The sequence below is a fragment of the Mercenaria mercenaria genome, chromosome 15 (genome assembly GCF_021730395.1).
Source record: "Mercenaria mercenaria strain notata chromosome 15, MADL_Memer_1, whole genome shotgun sequence".
NCBI classification, from domain to species: domain Eukaryota; kingdom Metazoa; phylum Mollusca; class Bivalvia; order Venerida; family Veneridae; genus Mercenaria; species Mercenaria mercenaria.
The window spans coordinates 24,469,704-24,489,715 of NC_069375.1; the positions used below are offsets into that span (position 1 = coordinate 24,469,704).

The 20,012-nt window shown below is 33.4% G+C and overlaps 1 protein-coding gene across 1 annotated transcript; it reads left to right on the forward strand.

Moving 5' to 3' along the window:
• The first annotated feature begins 6,974 nt into the window (after positions 1–6,974).
• Positions 6,975–19,556, forward strand: LOC123560415 (uncharacterized). The gene is made up of 6 exons (XM_045352614.2): positions 6,975–7,135; positions 12,539–12,679; positions 12,770–12,867; positions 13,236–13,337; positions 16,544–16,688; positions 17,935–19,556. The coding sequence occupies exons 2-6, from the start codon at positions 12,620–12,622 to the stop codon at positions 18,073–18,075; spliced, it is 546 nt and encodes a 181-aa protein (XP_045208549.2). The 5' UTR covers positions 6,975–7,135; positions 12,539–12,619; the 3' UTR covers positions 18,076–19,556.
• The last annotated feature ends 456 nt before the right edge of the window (positions 19,557–20,012 follow it).

Consider the following 20,012-nt stretch of genomic DNA (forward strand, 5'->3'; position numbering starts at 1 on the left):
GAGGTCACATTTTTGGCCCAATCTTAATGAAACCTGGTTAGAATGTTACCCTACGTAAAATCTTGGACGAGTTTGATATTGGGTCATCTGGGATCAAAATCTAGGTCACCAGGTCAAATCAAAGGAAAAGCTTGTTAACACTCTAGAGGTCACAATTTTGACCCAATCTTAGTGAAACTTGGTCAGAATGTTACCCTCTATAAAGTCTTGGACGAGTTCGATATTGGGTCATCTGGAGTCAAAAACTAGGTCACCAGGTCAAATCAAAGGAAAAGCTTGTTAACACTCTAGAGGTCACATTTTTGGCCCAATCTTAATGAAACTTAGTCAGAATGTTACCCTTAATAAAATCTTGGACGAGTTTGATATTGGGTCACCTGGGGTCAAAAACTAGGTCAACAGGTCAAATAAAAGGAAAAGATTGTTAACACTCTAGAGGTCACAATTTTGGCCCAATCTTAATGAAACTTAGTCATAATGTTATCCGTAAAAAAGTCTTGGACGAGTTTGATATTGGGTCATCTTGGGTCAAAAACTAGGTCACCAGGTCAAATCAAAGGAAAAGCTTGTTAACATTGCAGAGGCCGCATTTATGACTGTATCTTCATGAAACTTGGTCAGAATGTTAATATTGATGATCTTAAGGTCCAGTTTGAATCTGGGTCATGTAGGCTTAAAAACTAGGTCACCTGGTCAAATCAAAGGAAAAGCTAGTTAACACTATAGAGGCCACATTTATGACCATATCTTAATGAAACTTGGTCAGAATGTTAAACTTGATGCTTTTTAAGTCAAGTTTAAATCTGGGTCAGCTGGGATCAAAAACTAGGTCACTAGGTTAAATCAAAGGAAAAGCTTGTTAACACTCTAGAGGCCACATTTATGACTGTATCTTCATGAAACTTAGTCAGAATATTAAACTTGATGATCTTTAGGTCAAGTTCGAATCTGGGTCATGTTGGGTCAAGAATTAGGTCACAGGGGCAAATCAAAGGAAAAGCTTGTTAACACTCTGGAGGCCACATTTATGACTGTATCTTCATGGAACTTAGTCAGAATGTTAAACTTGATGATCTTTAGGTCAAGTTCGAATCTGGGTCATGTTGGATCAAGGACTAGGTCACGGGGTCAAATCAAAAGAAAAGCTAGTTAACACTGTAGAGGCCACATTTATGAACATATCTTGATGAAACTTGGTCAGAATGTTAATCTTGATGATCTTTAGGTCAATAGGTCAGGTGAGCGATACAGGGCCTTCATGGCCCTCTTGTTTAGAGCTCCCGTATAACTAGCCTAGCATTTAGAGGGTCTCACGGTACGTGGCTCAAGTACAGCTGGAATTTAAGTCAGTTTTGTTGCTTTTGTAATATTTATTTAAAATCTTATGTAATATAACTTGCCGTTGGTTTTGTCTAAGTCCAAATAAAAGGATTACTCATGATTAAATCACTGTCCTTCACATCTCCAGAGATGAAAACAGCTGTGGATACTTGATTTAACTCGGTTTTCCATAGTATCTTTTGTCTTTGAAACCTTACCTATTAAGTTATCAGGATTCCCAGAAAGAAAGGTTATAAGTTGAGAATACTACTTTGGAAAAAAAAGCAAAAAGAAATGTTTTATTTTGTTTTATATAATTCTCACAGAAACTGTTCATAACCATTTGGTAACCCGACAGCTGGTAATTTTAAATACTGACCGAAATTTGTCAAGCTGGATTTATTAGGAAAGTGGTACATTTGCTATGATTTAACAGTCACAAGACAGGGCGTATCTGCTATTTACAACCATTTTAGCTCGGTTATTTGATTTTCTAAATAGTAAAACTTTTGAAAACCACTTCGATCCATGTCATTAAAGTTGTGCATGAAAGTAGCTTTATCACAGTCAAACAAAACGGCCAAATTCAAACATATCTTGAGCATCATACAGGACAGTTATTTAGCTTTTATTTTCATTTTGTAAAATCTATACCCCTTTTGACTTAATATTTAAGCTTAATGTTTTGCATGTAAGCAGGTTTCTCGGAAACTTAAAGTTTTGCACATATGTCGGTATCTCAAAGAAACATCTATATGAATACCAAATGCTTTCAAACCTCGCATGATTTCCATAGTTTGAGATAACAATACTGGATTATCATATAACACTTGCTGGTATTTTGGCAAAATTATACTCGCTTATTTTTAACTTAGAAATTCTGTGAAGTGTTACATGTTAGCAGGCCTGTCAAAAACATAAATGACTGAATGCACTGAAACTCACTACAAGTTTTGGAATCACGGAATGGCCTCATGGAGCCATTTCATAACTCTGGCTGATATCTTATCAAATTCATATCCCTCTTTAGCATAGAAATTCTATTATAAGTTTTCCTGAAGCAACCCGTCTGAAATATTTTCCATTACAGCTTCTTTTTGTTGTGGGCCTACTGTGCAAATGCGTGGCTCTGAGGCTGTGTTTTTAGTGTTCTGTGCTTCCGAGAAATCTACCCTTACCTATTATCTTTTGTAAGTATATCTGTTTCTCAGAATCCACACATTGTCAACCAAATATTTGAAAACTCAACATTTACATGTTGCCATAAAATAACCAGACATGGCATGCTTTCCTAATCTGGCTTTCATTTTGGCAAATGCTGGTTTTTCCACTAAGAATTTTTATGAACAAATCGCATGTAAGCAGGTTTCTAAGCAGCTATTTACTGGATGCTTTCAAACTGTTTATAAGTCTTTTTCATCATGAAATGCCCATTCTGAAACAGGCCTCATATAAGTGAATTATGCCGTAACGGCACATTTAATTCAGTCTACATGCCAAGCTGCTGTTGATGCTTTAGAGAAAGAAATGAGTATATATCATGAGATCAAAACTTTTTAAATTAGTCTAGTGAAAGTATATTCTAATAAAATGATAAGAAAAACAGGGTTAAATTAAACTCAACATTGCAAAAAAGTAATTAGTCAGAATCGTAGAACTACCATAAAAAAATAGTCAGAATAGTTTTGAACTTGATACAAATAACTTGGGTTAGTAAATCTATCAAAGTTTGAAAGTGGGTCACCTGGTGTCAAAAGCAATGTCACTGGGTCAAGTTGTAGAAAAATCTTGTTTAAACCTGAAAGGCAATTTACATTAAACCTGGTCAGATTGATTTGCCTTGTTATCAAATCTAGACCAAGTTTGAAACTAGGTTATGTACCTGGTAGTTGTTCTTCTTGTGTTATTCTGTTTTAATTATAATAGAATATAATCTGACGCTTTGCAAAACACGTTTGTTACATGGAGGCACTTAGCCGAATAAACTTGCACATATGTCACATGGCAGATAGATAACATTCGCTTTAGGCTTTAGGCTTTCAAGGATAGAAAAAAATGAATGTATCAAATATCAGATGAAATGCTCCTGGTCAATCAAAATGGCTAAATTGATTAAGAATCCAGATGAATGATGATTTCCTTTACCATACTGGTTGTTTGGTTGTTTATTTCAAATCCCTCCTTGTAAAATCTGATAAAATATTTTAAGTTTCTGTATCTTATTTGTAAAAAAAAACTTAATTTCGTTCATTTACAAATATGTTGTTTGTGAATAGAGATTCAGTACTTTTCATTTTTGCCACTGTTATAGAAGCATTAGCTTAGCAAGACAAAGAGGAACTTGTACATCGCTGGGTTTAACAGACAGTGCCCACAAAGTTGCAACATATATCAAGACTTTCCAATAAAATCTGTGTGGAAGCATAGAACACAACCAAGCAAAAAAATAGCTGACTCGGCTTGACCGAGCCTGTTCGTGAGAGGTAATGGAAAGTGCAACGACCCTCACGCCCCTTAGCACCGGCTTAAGCGGAATTTTATTAAGTAAAAATGAATGTACTCCATGGTCCAAAAGGACCAGAAAATATTACACTGAACCCAAAATTCTCTTTTGGCAGTATGAAATTTAGGATATCCCAACTTCAGTTTCCTTGTGTGGCCGTAAAATACTCTTTACAATTACTAGTACCTAAAGTAGTTCGTCATTTTTGACTTTTTGACTTTAATTTTATCAATACTCTATGAGGGGTGAAGCAATCTTAACTGTTGTTTTCTGGTCACTTACGCGTAAATAGTGTTCCCTGTATATTCTTTATAAACATAGCTAGGCCCATTTGAAGAATTATGATAAAACTGACATAAAATGAAGAGAAAAGTAAGGTCCTGTATCTTCTAAGAGATAGTCACATTTGCTTACTGTAAAATCAAATCAAAATCACACAGCTATCACCTGGTAGTACTAATCATTTTAAAACTGACTTTCTCTTCACCAGTTGCAACCTTCTATCCCATTTTTTCCTACTAAAATGTCTAAAAATGCATCAAAAATAAATTTAAGGTATTGGACCCGTAATAGAGTACCTCCTTTTTGAAGAGTATTCAATTCCTACCATAAACCTACTTTGACTGCAATTTTCAGGGGGGCGTAGGTTCAAGCACCACTGGGACCAATTTTTTTTCTCCATATTTTCCTTTTTTCTAGTAAGTTTTTACTTCTTTCAAGACTTATTATGGATGTATTGTACAAAAGTGGAAAATTTTCATTTTATAAGCGATTGCTTGATGTTCAAAGTGAATTTACCTCTGAATCAGGAGGGGTAGAGTTAGACATCTTTAAAAATACTTAGTTACATGCGGTAAAAGTTCTCTATTTTGCCTTCCTTCTTTAGATTACATATTGTGGAAGAAATGCAGGTAGGTTTTACTTCTGCCCCAAGGTTATTTTTGAATGAAGTGAGCAAAATTCAAAACAGACCCACAGGATTCGACCATAATTTTTCAATGTTGGAGTTAGAATTCTGTCTCATTAAATCTGTTTACTTAAGGTACCCTAGAAAAAATGATATTTACAGTTTTATTTTGTGTTTTATAATTGTTTAACAATAGTTTGATGTTTCTTTTATCAAAATTAATGCTGTAATGAATTCTTTGCAAACGTTTTAGATAGTGGCCATCACATTGAAATTTGTCTCTACTTGAGCTTGAGAAAATACCATAAATTATACAAAATTTACAAAAACGGCACGGTAAAAGTTGTTTAAAATTTGCAACACAGTGCGAAACAGTGCGAAACATAGTCAACTTTAAGAATATACCAAACAAATGCCATTTTTTCAACATTACTATTAGGGTTCCAATACCTTAAAACAAAAACTTTTCGCCTAAATTTTGTTTCCGACATGACACTTCAAATTTAATATTTCCAGACAGATTGCAACATCTATAAAATATAGGTATCATTTAAGTTCATATTTAGTAATTATATCAAAAGTAATGCTAAAGTTTACGTCACATTTTATGTATGAGATTTCGCTATATATTTTACAAACTAAACGTTTTTTTTTATTTTATAAAGAGAATTTACTCAAAACATCTGCTCAGTACTTTTTGAATTTTTTTTTACATTATATTTTCGGTTACTATCAACTCAAAGTACCTTTTTCATATAAAAAACACATAAATCGAAAAACATCTAAGAGATCCGGGCGTAGTAATGACATATCGTTGTCTCCACTTTGAAAAGTGCAGTAAACTAGTGTTTCACAAATATTAGAATGAAAGAAAACAAATGTTTGTTAATATTTTGTCTATAAAGGAAATGAGTCTCAAATAATTAAAAACAAATAAATTGATTATAAGAAAATATTTTATCATTCAAAGAATTGCAAAGTATATATAATAACTCATCCTATATCTTATAAAGATTTATTGCTTCTGAATTTCACAGTTAAATTACGATTGTCATTTCTAATACCATAGCCAGTTTATACTTTTATTTTTTTTATTTGCACCATAACAAGACTAACACTATCTGCTCGTTCACAAGTTCACATTTGGTCATACCAAGGTAATATGGGGATTATAATGCAAGCTAAAGAAATGTTCGACCTGTAGGTTATATGTAAACAAACATATTTTTCTACTTAGCATGACATATCTGATAAGAATACAATACAGAGACATAAAAGGTACCACAACATTATTCTTATAGACAGGTTATGTAATTGTGAAAAATCGTAAAACATGCACTATTTTTGCCCATTTTTAGGCATTATTTTTACAATGAACACACACACAATATAAATTAAAGAGCGAAGACATTTAGAAAATGATGTTTTCTATAAAATAAAGCATTCGCGTGATAGATTTTAATTTATTAATTTTAACATAGAAAGGCTTCTTTTTGTAAATAAACGGAAATCTGAAAAATTATAGCGTCCATATTGGCGACCATTTTGAAAATTTGTTGGCAGCTAAGAAATAGATTTCCTGATACTTCATTCTATTGGCTGTCAAATGAAATAAAAAGTTTGGGCCCAAAAACGTATTTCAAAGTGCCCTATCTCTCGGAATAGACGTGTACCTAGCATTTAACCAGTGTTTAAAAACGCTGTTTGTATAAAGAATGAATTCATTATTATATCTTGAAAAAAAATTGAGAGGAGGAATCCCAAAAGCTGGGAAGTCGCCATATGATATATAATTGTGTCGGTGCGACATTAAACCCAATAAAAAATGAAACGTGTGTGTGATTGATATTTTTTCACAACGGTACTATTATTACATACATGTATGTAACAATTTTCTTATAATAAATGTTTTCAAACTTAACAAACAAACAACTATAGAAATAACACATGGCTTATTTGTCAAAAGAACGTACTTAATATGAAATACAATAACCTTTCCTTGTCACAATCCATTTCGCTAATTCTTTTCGAACATCAGAAGTTATGAAGACTTTTAGTGTTGAAATGTTTTCTGTTTTTCAAAGAACCAAGTTATTCGTCACAAGTGTTTTGTCTTTCGCCAAGCAAAAGCTATAAAATATTAAACCTGAATATAGAATTACATATAAGTTGTTTGAAGATTTAAACAACTCTCGGATCCCGCACAATATTTCGTTCCTTCTAGTTACTCGGATCGTTCAGTCATGGAGTTAAAAAGTGTCTATTCTCTTACTGTGATTTTTGTATTTAGCAAAATATCTATCTCGTCCGGTGTTCAGATAGAGAAGGCGATAAAGAAGGGAAACTTCCAAGTGATTCATCAACATCCTGGGATAAACAAATGTGCTACTGCTGTTCTGCAAAAAGTTTGATTTTTATTTCAGTAATCAATATAGTTAGAGAAGCGATGTGTTAAAAAGGATCAAGTTGTTTTTTTTTTTTGTTTTTTTTTGAAAATAGTTTTTAAAATAATTAGATACCAAAATGTATGTCGATGACTTAAATGGGATCCGTTAGACGGATTTGTTAGACTGGAATCAGTCCTTGTAATTCTTTATATATAAATCTCTGCTATAAAATGCAGTTTCTGAAATATTCTTCAATATGTTTTCCCTAACGATATTTTGAGCCTTGAGAGAAAGAGTTTTTCGAGAATTTTTCAGTATCAGTATAAATGATAAATAAAACCTCATCTTAGATGGCTTGATTCCAACAACTTGAAAAAGGAAATTGAAAAAGGAAAAAGAAAAACAAAAGCATTCTAGTTTACCAATAAACTTTATCAGTACACATAGTAATTTCTACACCTTTCTTTTCTATTGACGTGCTTTTGTTATTATTTTTTTTTTGTTTGTTAATTTTTAAGTATATATTTCAAATATCATTGATTTGTAATGCTTTAAAGCCGTAGCGAAATGTCGCGCAGGAACACATCAGCATCTGTAACTACATTTTTGACGTCATAGGTCGACCTAGGCTAAGTCATTTTGTGCCTTTGCTTCTCTGTCTCGCTATATCGATTCGACGATATATTTATTTAGATTTAATTGAAATATTATTTTCGCGGATCAGTTAAGACAGGATTCTAACAATAAATGAGCAACATCCACCTTTAATCTCCTGTATCAGTTGTAAATGTGTTAATTCAGAACTTTAAAAAAGAAGAAATAGCTTGCATGTGAACCAAACAATATTTTACATATGGAAATATGAAATTGAAATCTCGGGGAATCCCACGTTTCGACCAATCTGCACAGATATTACATGTGCTTTTTACTGGCTTTCTCACGCGTTTCTTTCCATAGACGATAAGGCGAGTTTTCATTTGTCAATGGGAGATATGCTTAATTTGCATATTAAGTGAAAATAAACGGTTGCTCCGAAAAAAGCTACATTTTTCATTCTTAAGGATAATGCAATGTGGTGTTACAACTGCCCTCATTTAAATTTTCTTTATTGAGCACTGAACTTACCAGACCATTGCTCTTCGAAATACTCATACCAAATTGTTCAAGATATTAGGACATTCTGGAGGTAAATATATATCTTGACTTAAGTTTTATTACATTGCTTTGACTATTAATGATCTACTTTGCATAGATTTAATTCTTGTATGCCTAGATACTCCTGAAAATAGAAAAATGACCAAAATTTAAATATAACAGCGTAATATAATTTCAATAACTCCTCATTCACTTTCAGTTTAATGACTTTGCAATAATTTGAAATGAACCTGTTTTGCATTATTTTCAATAATATGACTAATTCGATAACTGAATACTGTTTATGAACATATCTGAAATATTTTCAAAACATATTTGAGCCGTGCCATGGGAAAACCAACATAGTGGGTTTGCGACCAGCATGAATCCAGACTAGCTGCGCATCCGCGCAGTCTGGTCAGGATCCATGCCGTTCACTAACAGTATCCTTAATTGCAATAGTCTTTGAAAGCGAACAGCATGGATCCTGACCAGACTGCGCGGATGCTCAGGCTGGTCTGGATCCATGCTGGTCGCAAAGCCACTATGTTGGTTTTCTCATGGCACGGGTCATTTTATAGTTTCCTTTAGAAATAAACCATGAACAAGAGAAAAAATATTTTTACACAGTGCGAAAATATTTTTACAATTATAACACAAATAACATCTTTAGAATATTTTTCCTTCCTTCAAATTTGGTGCTTTTATATTATGATTCTCAATGTAGTATAAATGTTTAAACATGAAAAAGTACTTAACGGAAGGTAACCAATCCCAGTACATGAGACATAACTGTATCATTTTTTTTTAAAAAAAACACACACACATTACATTGATGCGTCCAGTTACTGGTGATAAAGATATCACATAAATAAATGAGCAAACAAAATAAACAAGTCTGAATATGAAAGAATGTTGTACTATTTCAAATTGTCTAAAATCATAAAACATCGTAAACATCATTAGAAAAGAATGTAACAGGTACCATGATTAATGTTGTCCATCCTCAAACATGCTAGATGTGTCATTATTGCCTTTACAATTGTAACTGTGAAAGTCTTAACAATTAAAAAGGCGTTTGCTGTAGTTGACCTGGTCTATAATGGTAGTGACTTGGTTGTATATACATACAGTCTTTCAATATGTATATACAAACACAATTTTATCGTTAAGGAACAATATGTAATTTGTACTGAATAGAATATGGTTTAAAAATAGTTAAAATTTTGTTCCAAAATGTACATAAACAAAGATACATTAGTATATATACTTACTTATATACTTAATATGGAAGTATTTAAAAAAAAGGAATAAAAAAAGTTTGACAGATTTCGATATTTCAAGAACAAGTTTTCTAAAAATAGTATGCAGCCTCCAAGTTCATTTGTTTCCGATCTGTCAAGGTTGCACAACTAAAATATGCAAGGGGATAAAATTTGTATTTCTAATGAATTTTGGGTATGCAATTTTCAATGCAAATTTTTGTCAATTATAATTCAATAGTCATTCGTTAGGCAGAGTATGTTTACTTAAATGTATACTAATATTAAAAATAATTCCATCTGGTTTGTGCAGCCAGAATAGACAATCAAATTCTTAAAAACCACCAGTTAAAAGCTAACATGCATTAAACGCTTACTGAGCACAACTATATGAAGATGATCAGTTATTTGACCAATTACTTGACCAAGAATTGATTATCCACTTTTAAAATAGAATTGCAGACATTTTTAAATCACCAACTTTTGCATGTGGATACCATGACTGACCTGAACATGTATTTTTTCCCATTATATAATAATTAACTTTAGGCTTGTGTATAGGTAAAACTGAATGTACATTATGCATTTACGAGCGGTATGTTTAGATGTACATATATAACTGAGTTCATGATTTTATATTGTGTTAAATCTTATGTACATGAAGAGATGCCAAATCAATTTTGACATACCTGACTAAAGCAAATAGCTTTTCGAATTGATCAGTTAAATTACGACTATTGAGCATTGCATGTAATTGTCATCTGTAATTGTATCAATTCAGCACTCTGTCCATTTCAAGACACTCGAGACCCTTATGTTGTCTACATTAAATGTCACTTACAATTACAAAGAAAATGTATTTTGTCTGCATTAATGGTTTATTAAAAAAACAAATAAGAATAATTAATCTTTCTTGTATAGTACACAATGTCATCCTCATTGACATCATTCATGTATCAAAATAAAAATACCCTTTTTAATTATTTATTTTATACAATAGTGTGTATTTTGTAACGTGATATATCTTGTATATACTATGTTAAATGTCAATAAAGCATTCAAAAATTATATCAATGTTATTTTATAATAGTACAAAATAAGTATTTTTGGTAGCAGTATACAATTAATATACTATTAACACAATACAATTTAGCATACCAGGTAACAAGCTTAGAACCTACAGGTTATGAAACTGAGCTTTATTGTAAACTACAATTACCATTTTGTTATAGGTCAGCACTATCTAAATTCAGATGCGGGGTCGCACCCCAAAGAATTGAAACTGGAAGATATGTTAATTTACTTGTATCTAAAAGAACATGTCCGTTTTGTACAGACTGTGTCGAGACAGAAATGCACGTATAACCTGAATGTCATTTATATGCTTAACTACGTGATATCTTCTATAGGAATGCTATAGGAAGGCTAGGCTATAGGAAGGCTTTAGGAAGGCTCAGTCTGTTGATGATGATTTTAATAATATGTGTGATAATGATAGATTGGTATTCATGTTTACTCACCCAGACATGGTCAGAATCTTAGCTAAAACCTGCAGTGCTATCTTGAAACTGAGAAATAACACACTGTATGGTAAGAATATTATTATGTAAGTAGTTATTATTTTTAGAAATGGTAATAGTTTTAATTGAAATGGTACATATTTTAAAATGAGCAGTGACACATTTCCAGTGCACATCTAATACTAAAATCTGTTGCTATAGATATTCAATTTAATGTTTAACTGGTTGTAGTTATAAATTTTATTTATCTCTAGTCAGGCATACTCGATGTATTACATGATTAAACATCATTCATGTATCAAAATAAAAATACCCTTTTTAATTATTTATTTTATACAATAGTGTGTATTTTGTAACGTGATATATCTTGTACACTGCAAGTGTTTCCTGGAATGCTACTGTATTTTAAGCATTTGTACAAACATAGTATGTTGTGGCTTTATATGAGCCGCGCCATGTGAAATCCAACATAGTGGCTTTGCGACCAGCATGGATCCATCCAGCCTGAGCTTCCGTGCAGTCTGGTCAGGATCCATGCTGTTAGCTAACGGTTTCTCTAAATCCAATTGGGTGCGCAGGCTGGTCTGGATCCATGCTGGTCGCAAAGCCACTATGTTGATTTTCTCACGGCGCGGCTCAATTATGCTGTATAGATAAGTCTCAAATAATACTTATAGAATAGCTGTATACATGTATATTTGTTTATAGTGTATATGGATGAGACAGGAATAAATAAATAAAATACTATTGACCATCTATAAATAGTATACAAGTAGAATCTTATTACTATAATCAGTTTCAGTATCATTACACAGTTTGATTAGTGACAGTATGATGATAGGGTTTGTTATAGTATACTATTAGCTCAATTGCATGTGAAAAATTTACTTATTCGATACTAATAGTATACTGTATACGATTAGATATTTTTGTTTCTGTCCGTTTGGCTCATATCAGTTCATTGTTCGAATCTCTCTTTGACTTTCTTGTATGTGTCATTGTTGCATGTTCGCACCACTAAAGAACAGTTCAGCGCTATCGGTAATGCTGCTGCAGATCCAGTTTAGGAGCCCAAATTCATCTGCCTAAAATACTCGGATCATGACATTGAAATGATTGAGACATATAGAGCAACAAGAGGGAGTAAACTGTAAACTTGAGAGTTATTAATAATAAGATCTGAAATACAATTAATCAACAAAATAAAGCCCACAAAAATAAGATCATTTGAAAAATAAAACGAATACTCATTTTGTAGCAATTATTGAATGACACACTTCATCATGGGATTAGAACCTATTTTGTTTACATCTGAAACCGGACTTCTTAAACTGCCGAACTATCCAGTCAGATTTTCCAGTTACTGTCCGTAAAGATAATAAATAATGGATTTTACATCCAGTTGTATAACAAACTAAATTCCAACATATGACTCCGCTGATCTAAATGTCAAGCCAAAAGTTGAGTGACACACTATACTATTTAGTATACCACTGTTTTCACAGAATGACCTTGTTGGCGGACGTGTGTCGAATGTGACAGGCGTATGCGAGGGCCTACCGTTTCTCTGGACTGTGAATGAAACTATGCAAAGTGGATATGCGTATGTGAAGAAAATCTATGTACAAGAAAACTATCAACCACCGGTATACTACTTTAAAACATTATTTCAATTTCAATAGTAATGACAATTTATGTATATATATTATGATTTTCATGCACAATAAATGTATTAGTTTCAGATGACAGATGAGCGATTTGCAACCTGGATGATTCCTGGTTCCCTAAGTACAGGAGCAAAAGTAGAAGTGACTCTTGAAGGTCTTAATCGTGGGTAAGCGTACGTTTTATGCTATATCATGTGTCAAAACGTTTGAATCATACAACATTACAAATATCACTGTTTCTTTCCTTTTAAAATGAAGGGAGTAACATAATATTCTATCGTTTTGAGTATAAAACAAAGTACAGTGGAACCTGTTCTAAGAGACCCCACTTAAGGGTGAAAACTGAGAAAACTTTTAAATTGCCTTTGGAGGTAACACATATCGATATAAATAATAACCTTTGTGTTTTCCACAGTAGGTTTGTTGAAATCCATTTATATATTTGCAGTTTTTTCCCTTTTCTGGATTGGCTCTATCACTAATAATGTTAACATTTGTGTTTGTGTCAGATGCTAATATAGACGTTTGTTTGTAGATTCCATATCCATCTCGTTTCGTCGGAGGAGATGAGGGATTATGCAAACCGAAAAGGGATAGAAGAGATAGTCCGTCGCAGCCGCCATTCCATTCGGATATTGTAAATATATTTTGCGTTCTTTGTATGAATGGGAAAATTATAAGCTTGTGTATACATACCAACACACAATAAAGCTTTCAGAAAAGTAAAATCGTTTTGAAGTTTTACTCTTTATATATTGTCAAAAGTATTTGCCTGATAGTATGAAAATGTTGAATATTTATTTTTTGGATATGCTTTCAAAAGCTCAAAGACACTACTATATTGTTTATATATTTTTTTTAATTATTGATAATATTTCAAAATAAGCTGCACAACGTTGTCATAACTTCACAACGAAAACAAAAAACGCAAATGTCAAAACAGATTACGATTTTTTTTATAGATAATACAATATGTGTGTGCCATGAGAAAACCAACATAGTGGGTTTGCGACCAGCATGGATCCAGACCAGCTTGCGCATCCGCGCAGTCTGGTCAGGATCCATGCTGTTCGCTTTCAAAGCCTATTGGTATTAGAGATACTGTTAGCGAATAGCATGGATCCTGACCAGACTGCGCGGATGCGCAGGCTGGTCTGGATCCATGCTGGTCGCAAACCCACTGTGTTGGTTTTCTCATGGCACGGCTCATATGAAGGTATTTATCATCTTTAGTAATAATATTCTGAATTTTGATATGAGATTGAGGCTAGTCAAAATATTTTATTAGCCTTAAAACGAAATTCAATTATACACACTTGTCGAATTAAGCCAATGTGTAAATGAATGACAAACAAATTAAAATTGTGTTTGCTAGTTATTAGCTCCATAGGCACAGTTGCTAAAACTTTAAATGATCCAGACTGAGTAATGGTTCTTTTGTTTGTATGATTTCGTTAAATAATGTTACAGATGTATATTAGGAAGTTAACTCAGTCGCATAATTAAAGAATTGTCGTGTTTTGATTGGGTGCAGTTATTATGAATATTAGAAATTGTAAGTAATCCAACACATTCACTAGGTCACGAGGTTAAACCAAATTAAATGCTTGTTTACACTCAAGAGGCCACGTACTTTGGTTCAATCTTAATGAAAATTGGTCAGAATATTTGTCTCTATGAAATCACTAGGTAAAACATGTTTCCAGATTATATTTACTTCACAACAGCGGGTGTTAAGTGCTGATTGGCGGACGTAAAAAGTCGCCCCGACTTCGTTTCAGTGTTGTTATATTTTCTGGTCCTTCGGGATCATTGATTTCAACTCATTTAGATTTGAAGATTGAATACTGCTTAAGCCGGTGCTAGGGGGCGTGGGCAGTGTTGCATTTTCCATTACTGCTCATGAACAGACTCAATAAAACCGAGTCTGCAATTTTCACTGTTTGCTTTGTTCTCGGTGCTTCCGATGGATCTACTTTACACACAACAGCGGGTGTTAAGTGCTGAGTGCATATGGCGGCCGTATAATGTCGCCCCGACTTCTTCTCAGTGTTGTTATATTTTCTGGTCCCTCGGGATCACTGATTTCAACTCATTTAGATTTGAAGATTGAATACTGCTTAAGCCGGTGCTAGGGGCGTGGGCAGTGTTACATTTTCCATAACTGCTCATGAACAGACTCAGTCAAACCGAGTCTGCAATTTTCCTGTTTGCATTGTTCTCGGTGCCACCGATGGATCTACTCTCCAGATTATATTTACACTGTAATGGTGTGTTACTCAGGTGACCGACCTAGGGCCATCTTGGCCCTCTTGTTTAATTTCCCACTAAATGCTATGAATTTTGAAACAGGTCAATACGATTTCACAAACTGTCACCCTGTATCAAATTTTCAATCGATAGGCAACAATGTGGTTAATGTCGATAAAGAGAAATGAAAATATTTAGATACATACTTTTGGCAGTGTAACTGTTCCGCGGTTATGGATATTTAAAACATGACTGACGTTTCCAAGCTAACCATAATAACCAGAATGGTAAATCAGAAAGTATTAGAAAAGAACTGTCATCACCTGTTGAAACGATACATGTGTTTGTGAGGTGTATTCATGAAAGAAAAGCAACATCACACGTTTGCTTTGCGTATGAACGTTTACAGAAGCCCTTGGGATATGTCAGTGACCTCGACCTTCTCGGTCACCAACATTTCCCGGGCTTGTGCAGCCTTAATAAAAAAATGTGTTTTGTTCCTTTATGTCGTGTAAAATCACTGAACACTAGGACGATGGAAAGTTTGACACTAAGGCATGGGGTGAACAAAATTGTTAGAAAACGACCACACAATGCAAAATGCAAAATTCTGAGTCCGTGGCATAACAGTTTTAGACAAAAAGATGTTTACAGTTTTCCTATGTAAGTCTATGTAAAACAAGAAAAACTAGGGTAAGGCAAATTTTGATCCAAGGGGAACGATCTGCACAAACTTGACACAAGGCCCCGACGCAATGCTAAATACCAAAATGTCTGTTTTAGGCCTTCGGGCTTTAGACCAGAAGATTTTCTATATTAGTCTGTGTAAAACAATTGAACCCCTAGGTGGGACAAATTTAACCGTAGGAGCAAAATTTGAACAAACCTGGATCTCGGACTGGAGACAGATCCTGTTTTTGCCATGCAAAATTTTGACATCAGAGTGCGACCTTGTTCTTTAAGCTAGGGGTCTGAAAAATGTGCCTGACATATTAACTTATTTTAAACATTTGTGACAAGTAATATCAAATCCTTTGATGGATTTCTGAGTCACAGACTTTCTAAGGAGCTTCTAGACTAAGTTTTATCAAATTCCAATAAATGATATTAAATAAAAATTTTGACCCGGGAACTAAACTTGATGATTTAAACTTGAATCACCAAAACTCCTCTAGTGAAAGGTCGAAATTATTTCATTTCCATTATTGTACATGTACTATATTAACAATACATTTTCACATTTTGCATGTTCTAAATCGGCGCAATATCAATGAACATTTTGTAAAGTATAGTTGATTATCATCAAAACATTCATTTTGTTCATTCCAATACCTTAATTTTTCATAGTATAGTTAAATACGGATCGCTCGAGCTCGAAAGCGGATGACTAAGAGTGCTCGAGTTACCAAGGACCTGGAACTATTCGTACAAGAAAATATATGGAAAACGATCGGGGACATCATGAGTTTATTGACTGTGCCCGGGTTTCTCGAGCTACTGATGCTTTACAATATTAAGTATATTCTACTGTAGATGATAAAAAAGTATAGAGACGTTAGATTATTTGCATGAATGTTATCATATCTCTTATAGATACGCGCCTAATAAGCAATATTTCACCGAGTATGTCGATGGTGTTAAGGTGAATGAAGAGGCTTCACGTCAAATCTTTACGGAGGAACGTGATGATCACATATATAAGGTTTTGATCCAAATTGATCAAGCAGACATTCTGAAGGTAAGTAAATGATTTTTAAGGACGTATTTGTTGATACTGTCGTTGCACTAAATCTGAAATATTGCACATATCCGAATGTGATTCGTTTCCGTTTAGAATCGAAAAGATGGCAAACCCGGCAATCAAATAACATTTCAAAAGCCTACCGTTAACGGGATCATTTAGTTTGTTTAAAGCTTATTTCATTCATGTGTTCGGGATGCTTTCGGTCTTTCTCATCATTTTGTCTTATAATAAGTAACAGAATGACTAGAAAGTTACAATAATAGAAACTATGTAATATCGGTGCTTTTCTGTCTAGAACTAGGCTAAGTTAGCCGGATAGGCATGTATCTAAGTGATTTCTTTCTCTCTGTTCAGGGGAGCTTTCTCTCGCTCTGTCCTTGTCAGATCGCTCTGTATATGTACTATCTGAGGATGAATTTGGCACCCTAAGTGTCTGGCTTTAAATGTATAGCACCATATTGAACCCGTTTATCATGAAAATGGCAAACTTGTATAATATAATTAGAATAGATATAAAAAAGGCCATTACAAAGTACATGTACTAGCATATTGTAATAAGTACGCGTACGCATTTCCAAAGTACTTTAACAAATGTTCTAAACATCTGGTCACCAATTATAATGGTCTGACGACAAATAATTTAACATTATATTTTTTAATTTATATAGATAATAAATCAAATTAAATTGATGAAATAAAGATAAGAGCTAAATTTATTACATGTGTTTCCCTCAGGAACAGTTATTATGTAAACGACTTCTTCTATCTTACACGTACTAAAGCAAAGTTTGTGATTTCCTTTGAAAAAAAAAATCATTTTGATATATACATAATTTCGAAAATCTAATTAACTTTTACTGTACCACTTTTTGTCCAGCATATCAAGATTTTGGCTAATTTAGCTCGATGAGAAACGTTCGCTCTGATAAACATGGTGCAGTATAATATTGTGTCTTTGTCTACGCGTATCCAAACGTATATCCTACCACATGTGTGTACATTATCTTTCCAACCACATCTGTACATATAGTCAACTCTGCCACATGTGAATCTCTCGTCTCTGTCAGTGACCTGTTTTAACACATGCGTAGTCATGATCTTTCATATTACATATGTGTCCATGGTATTTCTTATCTCATATGTATCATACATGATTTCTCCTGCAATTGTCACTTTCTTATCAGTACAATAATGAATTTATTTAACAGCATTGTGTAAAAGAACTTTAATATTGTTTCAGATCTACCTTAGAGGTGAACATGTAATGACGTATTCAAGAGAGGGTCTCGATCTGACAATGTTGAGACAAGTGGTTGTTGATGCACCCCACGGCCCCTATAAGCCACCTGTGGCCATTCATAGAATTGAGTTCACTAAATAAACTGGATAAACTCTGTTTGGAACTGATCAACGTGTAATGTATTTTGTGCTGAATTGTGTTTGCTTCTTCTGATAAATTCTAAAGAAAACTCTAACAAGGTACCTATTAAAATAGCAACATGATTATAGGGAGATGCTGCTTACAAATAAAATCTCCAGACCTAAAATAAGAAAACGTCTCAAGCAACATCTCCTGTTGCAGTATGACCCATGTAATAAGGTAGTTTACCTCCTTTTGAAGAGTATTTAATTCCTACAATAAACATACTTTGACTTGAATTTTTCAGGGGGCACAGGTTCAGTCCCCACTGGGACCAATTGTCTCCTTTATATTCGTTTTTTCTAGTAACCTTTTACTTCTTTCAAGACTTATTATCGATTTATTGCACAAAAGTGAACAATTTTCATTTGATAAGTGATTTCTAGCTGTTTAAAGTGAATTTACCTCTGAAACAGAAGGGAGCAGGGTTAGACATCTTTAAAAAAGTTACATTGCGGTAAAAGACCTCTATTTTGCCTTTACTCTTTAGATTACATATTGTGGAAGAAATATAGGTAGGTTTTACTTCTGCCTCAAGGTTACTTTTGAATGAAGTGCGCACCCACAGGACTCGACCTTCGTTTTCCAGTGTTCATTAAATCCTTTTACGTGAGGCACCCTAGAAAAAATACATTTACAGTTTTATTTTGTGTTTTATAATTGTTTATCAATAGTTTGTCGTTTCTTTTATCAAAATTAATGGTATAATAAATTCTCTGCAAACGTTTTGGACAGTGGCCATCACTTTGAAATTTGTCTCTACCTCTACTTGAGCTTGAGGAAATATCATGAATTATACAAAATTTATTAAAAACAGCACAGAAAAAGTTGTTTACATTTTGCACACTGGATACAGTATATTGCTGTAACATTGTTTTGAACATTTGAAATATTCACCATTAGATGTGTCATACTTTAAACAGTTGGTGCGAATACCGTAACTAAGCAAACATCTCAGCGTCATCACTAGAAAATATCGGTTAATTCTTTTCAACGTCGACAAGTTTATGTTTTATGTTTATGTTTGTGCATACAATTATTGATATTGATTGATTGTATTTCCAAGGAACATCTATTTTTTTTGGATCCTGTTTAATTAAGTTATTATAAGTTCCTTTGGATTATATTGTACTTTTTCTATTAAAAAGCGTATTTCAAATCAGTTGACATACTGTTTGTAACTTGATAGTGCATATAGTAAGAAACTATTCATATTCAATTTTACAAGTAAAATGATTAATAAAATTGTTTTATCAATGTTTGAAAAAATATAAGACATTGAATAATTTGCTTAAAACCACAGGTCACTTCAAACTGTGTTAACACATTAACTAAATTTCACAATATTTATAAATGTTGTATCATCAGCACTCGGTATTTATTTCTTTCTTTTCAATCACGCTTTACTTTAGATCTGTTTTAATAAAAGTGTATTATCACAGTGTTCTGTCGGATTTCAAGTTACTATTGTCATTTAGACATATATGGAAATAATTGCTTTTTCCGCGATTGTTGTTCATTTTAGACAGTGCTCTAAATCAACCACCAAGTTTCAACCTCGCGTCGTTTGAGTTTTACTTCTATTTCTATGTGACCGCATCACACAAATATTCTGTGTTTGTGGTGCTATGTGCTTCCGAGAAATCTACCCTTACCTATAATCTTTGGTATTGCGTATGTGAGCAACTGAGGACTACTGTTTTAAACAACAAAGACAAGCAGCAACGGATTCTAGAATAATTATGAACTTTATATTCACATTCGAAATATTCGGAATCACTCCGCTCTAGGGTTAGGGTTAAATTTAGGGTTAGGGTTGAAATTAGCCCACACTGGGGCAAACTTAGTGTTACTTAGAGTTGTATAGGGAAAACCTTTAAAAATCTTCTTGTCTGAAC

What these genes read in the sequence shown, in the direction of transcription:
- LOC123560415 (XM_045352614.2), top strand. Translation starts at nt 12,620, where the DNA reads ATGCAAAGTGGATATGCGTATGTGAAGAAAATCTATGTACAAGAAAAC. An exon ending in CTTGAAGGTCTTAATCGTGG is followed by an intron (nt 12,868 to 13,235) that starts GTAAGCGTACGT and finishes GTTTGTTTGTAG; the next exon opens with ATTCCATATCCATCTCGTTT. An exon ending in ATCAAGCAGACATTCTGAAG is followed by an intron (nt 16,689 to 17,934) that starts GTAAGTAAATGA and finishes ATATTGTTTCAG; the next exon opens with ATCTACCTTAGAGGTGAACA.